The sequence below is a fragment of the Chironomus tepperi genome, unplaced genomic scaffold (genome assembly GCF_022539635.2).
Source record: "Chironomus tepperi strain 1889 unplaced genomic scaffold, CSIRO-AGI_Ctep_v1 contig_461, whole genome shotgun sequence".
Classification (NCBI taxonomy): Eukaryota; Metazoa; Arthropoda; class Insecta; order Diptera; family Chironomidae; genus Chironomus; species Chironomus tepperi.
Window position 1 is genome coordinate 4,831 of NW_027226583.1, and position 4,334 is coordinate 9,164.

The following is a 4,334-nucleotide window of genomic DNA, read 5'->3' on the forward strand; positions in this document are numbered from 1 at the left end:
CATTGTCTTATACTTTTTTTTTTATGTACGTACAAAAAAATGTTAATGCTTTATGTATTAAAAATTCTTTTTTTTATCTCTTTTTCCTCTTTCCGCTTAACATCGGGGTTGAGCATAAATGAGAGTAAATGTCGTGAGAATTTAGAGATGACGTGAAATAAAATGAGAGAATATCGGCCATTGTGGGAGAATTTTGTGACTGTATTGATGTATTTGGAAGAAATTAGTCGACTTTTGAGGGTGTGGACAAACTTTTTCGTGGGAAAATCTTTTGGAACTATTTATTGAATTAATTTTTGAGGTTATAATCATTGATTCTTGTAGATTGAGGGTCCATAAATCATAAAAATCAATAAAATCACTGAATATCCTCAAGAATTGCTTAATAACCCTCGCCGACCGCATTAGAATCAACTCTCAAGCACATCTGATCAATTAGCATCAAACTAGTATTAGTGAGAGTTCAATGAACGCATACAACTCACAAAAACGTCATATGTTCCTCGATTTTATAAAGAAAAAAATTTTTATAGGGAATTTCCTACAAATACATTCACAAATTTCATGTCCATACACGTGAGAGACCGTCGTGAGAGCCGAGAGAGTAATTCTCACTGAAACCATATTGCATCTTTCTTTCTTGTGTGTCATTCGCTTCGTACCATCGAGCAGAGTCAGTAGAGGTTCAATCCTCCAAGAGAGTGTATCGTTTTTCCTGAATATAATATAATAAAATACAAGACAGTCAAAAAAAAAAAGAAGAAAAGAAAAGGAAAGAAGAAGAGAGAAAAAAAATATTTTTTTTACCTAAAAAAGAATTAAAACAAAAAAATTTCAAATTTTATATACGAGGAGCTAAACTAGAGCTCGTCTATATAGCAGTGATATGAAGAAACAATAATTTAAGTACGCAAAAAAAAAGGAAGTCGCGTGAACTTTAAGTGAAAAAAAATAAGAAGACTGAAAAAAAAAATCCATATTCGGTACTTTTCGGATGAAAAAAAAAGGATACGAACAGCTGGAAAAAAAATCGATAAATCTAAAGAGTCTTTACGCTTGTGAATGTGTGTGCAAAAAAATATAGAAAAAAATTAAAGGAAAAATAAAATAAAATAAAAAAAAATCAAATTTTTATTCTCGTTCAAACAAAAGACTGAGTTCTTTAAGCCAACACGACTTTTGGTCCTAAAAATTGCACCAGCAAGTTAATTTCATTTTCTACGACCGAGACAGAGCTACTAAGTAAGGATTCTAGTGTGTACATATAAAAAAATTACCACAAAAAAAAAAACATAAAAAATCAACCACCTTTTGGATTAATGTTCCTGGTTACTGGTTACGTGTATTAGTTTAGTGAAAGAATTTAAAAAATTGATGAAAATTTTTTGAAATGTGAGCAAAAAAAAAGAAATTTAAAAAAAATTTAAAGCAGAGCAAAAAAAAATTGTGTGAATTTTTTTAAATGTGAAATTTGCCCTTCGAGACATAAAAAAATAATCAGCATATCTTTTTGGATTATCATCATTTCGAGAGAATAGAAGCCAATCCAACTGCAACTCACCAACAACTAAAAAAAAAATTATTATCTGGATTAATTATAGTGCCAAAAAAAATATATAAAATTAATCAAAAAAAAAAAAATATAGATAGAAATTATAAATAAAGTGATACTGCAAAGAAAAAAATATCGACGGAAATTTTGTGCAAAAATTAATCTCAGCCACGGAAGCAAAACAAAAAAAAAATCCCAAAAATGATCAACTTTTGGTGAAAATAAAAAATTGAGAAAAAATTGAAAAAAAAAGTTAAAATTTTTGTGATTTCGTGTGTCAGTGTGTGACCTAAAAAAAAAGATATCAAATAATTATTTGTGGATTACTTCTGCACTTTTTGGATTACTAAAATATAAAAAATAATTAAAAATGGCTATGACAGCTTGTTATCCAAACTACGACATGTCATTATCTAGTTCACAATCGATGTCACATCATCATCATCACCATCTTCAGCATGGTGCATCAATGCAACAATCAAATCGTGCCGCAAGCATATTGGCCGCGACACATCAACAACAATCTCAACAGTCACCTCAAACAACACAGCAGCAGCAACAGCAACAACAACAACAACAGCCACCTCAAAAAGATTACAGTATACCATTACATGTGGACTGCAGTGTAGAATATGAGTTGCCAAATCAGGCAAAGCCACCAGTTGGTGGACGTGTTGAGCCATTATTAATGATTCATCCATGCTATTTTAGAAAAATGGAGAGTCAAAGACGTAGTCCATTTATTAATAATATGCCAAATTCATCATTACGCAGTTCTCAATCAAATCAAATGACATCCGTGTCATCATCATCGACTGTATCAACGTCATCTAGTCGACGTCCAAATGTTATTGGTACGTCAAGTAGTATTGCTGCCAAAAATCAAACAAATGCGCATTTAATGTCTAATCAAAATGTGATTCCAACACACCAGCAACAACAGAGTCACATACAACAACAACAAATTAGTCATCACAACAGTAGCTTGCAACATCAGAATTTACAGCAGCAACTTGACGAATATGTCCAACGTCAAATGGCTCACATTTCTCAGCAAGCTCAATTTCCATCAATTGCGCAACATCAACAGCAACAGCAACAATCAAATAGTCAATACAATATATCCACACAACAAATGCAGACACAACAACAAATGCAAACGAGTGGAAATTGGGAACGATATTTAAATAATATCCCATCAGCATCAATGTTGGGAAAGGTCAATATACCAAATCAAAACGCTTATAAGAAGAGTGGCAAGCGCCATTTAACGGCAACATGTGCCAACTCATATTCGACGAGCCATTTAGAGGGTGCATTACCCAATGGTATCGGACGATGGGATGATAAGACTGTAATGGCCACAATACCACGTGATTATCAATCAGGTACTGAACAGCAACAACAACAGACATCAACGATGCCTTCACAATTACAAATGACTGGATCAAAGGTATCATCATCAAATGGTGTTGTCGTTGCCGGTGCATCATCATGTAATGGTGTTAATACAAATAATAATAATAATAATAATACAAATAATATGTATCGTGGTATAACAAGTGGTCAACAACAATCCGTTCTTATGAGCGGTACGACAAAACGTGATCGTGATCCGATGCTATCGGGTGGCTGTATTTATAGTAATAGTAACAATAGTAATACAACAGACATTAATAATTTAGTATCGACGGGACTATGGCCAATACAAAAAGTCCAATGGCTGCCATTCCAAACAATAATTATCATCAAGCCGGTCCTGATTCAATTCCAAATAATAATCATAGTTCTAATAGTAATAGTAATAGTAAAACTACTAGCAATGGTATGACGAATCGTCAACCATCAGGAAATACTGTTATCCATCATTCTCATTATGCCCAACAGCAGCAGCAGCAGCAGCAGAATATTCATCAAAGTGATAAGTTAAGCAACAACAACAATAATTCTAATAATAACAATAGTAATGCGAATAATAATAATAACAATAATACGAGTAACAACAACAACAACAACGTTATAACAGTTAAATGTCGTCAATATCGCAATACCCATCGAATGCATCCGTACATGATGAATAATATGACTGCTCCATCGGTCAACAATGCTTTATCCGGTGTATCATATTTTCCGCAACTCAATGGCCCATTCTCACAAATTCAGCAAGTCTCATGCTACAATGTGTGATTGAATTAATTTTAAAAAAAATAGTTTTTTTTTTTAAATATGTGAAAAAAAAAATTGATTCCGCGGAACTGGATGAAAAAAAAAAGGAAGAAAGAGAGAAAAAATATTTTTCTTTTTTTATTGATTAATTAAATTTCTTTTTTTTTATGTTTCTATTCTATTTGAAAGAGTTTTTAACTACTATGTTCTATATGGAAGTCTTCTTCTTCTTATTACTATGTGTATAGTTAATATATATGTGAATTTTTTTTTTTTTTTTTGTGAAAAGGAAATGAGATATGATCATGAATTATAATATAGATTCAGATGAATATGAAATGTGAATTTTGAAAAAAAAAATGTTTATTTATTGAGGATTATTTGTTATTTTATTGAGGTATGAAATTGATATTTTTGGGGAATTGGTTGATTGAATGAGAAAATTAAAAATTAAATTATTGAGAAAACAAAAAGTGTTTTTTTTTTTGAGTGAAAAAGTTAAAAAGTTTCAATATTTAAATTTGAAAAAAATTTATTAATTTAATTCAAATTAAAAAAAAATCATCAATTGAATTCAAATTTGAAAAAATTCATTAATTGAATTATATTTTAAAAA

General features: G+C 30.8%; 1 protein-coding gene across 1 annotated transcript; it reads left to right on the forward strand.

The window, feature by feature from the left end:
- The first annotated feature begins 664 nt into the window (after positions 1-664).
- Positions 665-3,960, forward strand: LOC139099102 (centrosomal and chromosomal factor-like). Its single transcript, XM_070651502.1, is given in 2 exon segments — positions 665-3,263; positions 3,266-3,960. Coding segments are annotated over 2 exon segments (1,815 nt in total). The 5' UTR covers positions 665-1,922; the 3' UTR covers positions 3,740-3,960.
- The last annotated feature ends 374 nt before the right edge of the window (positions 3,961-4,334 follow it).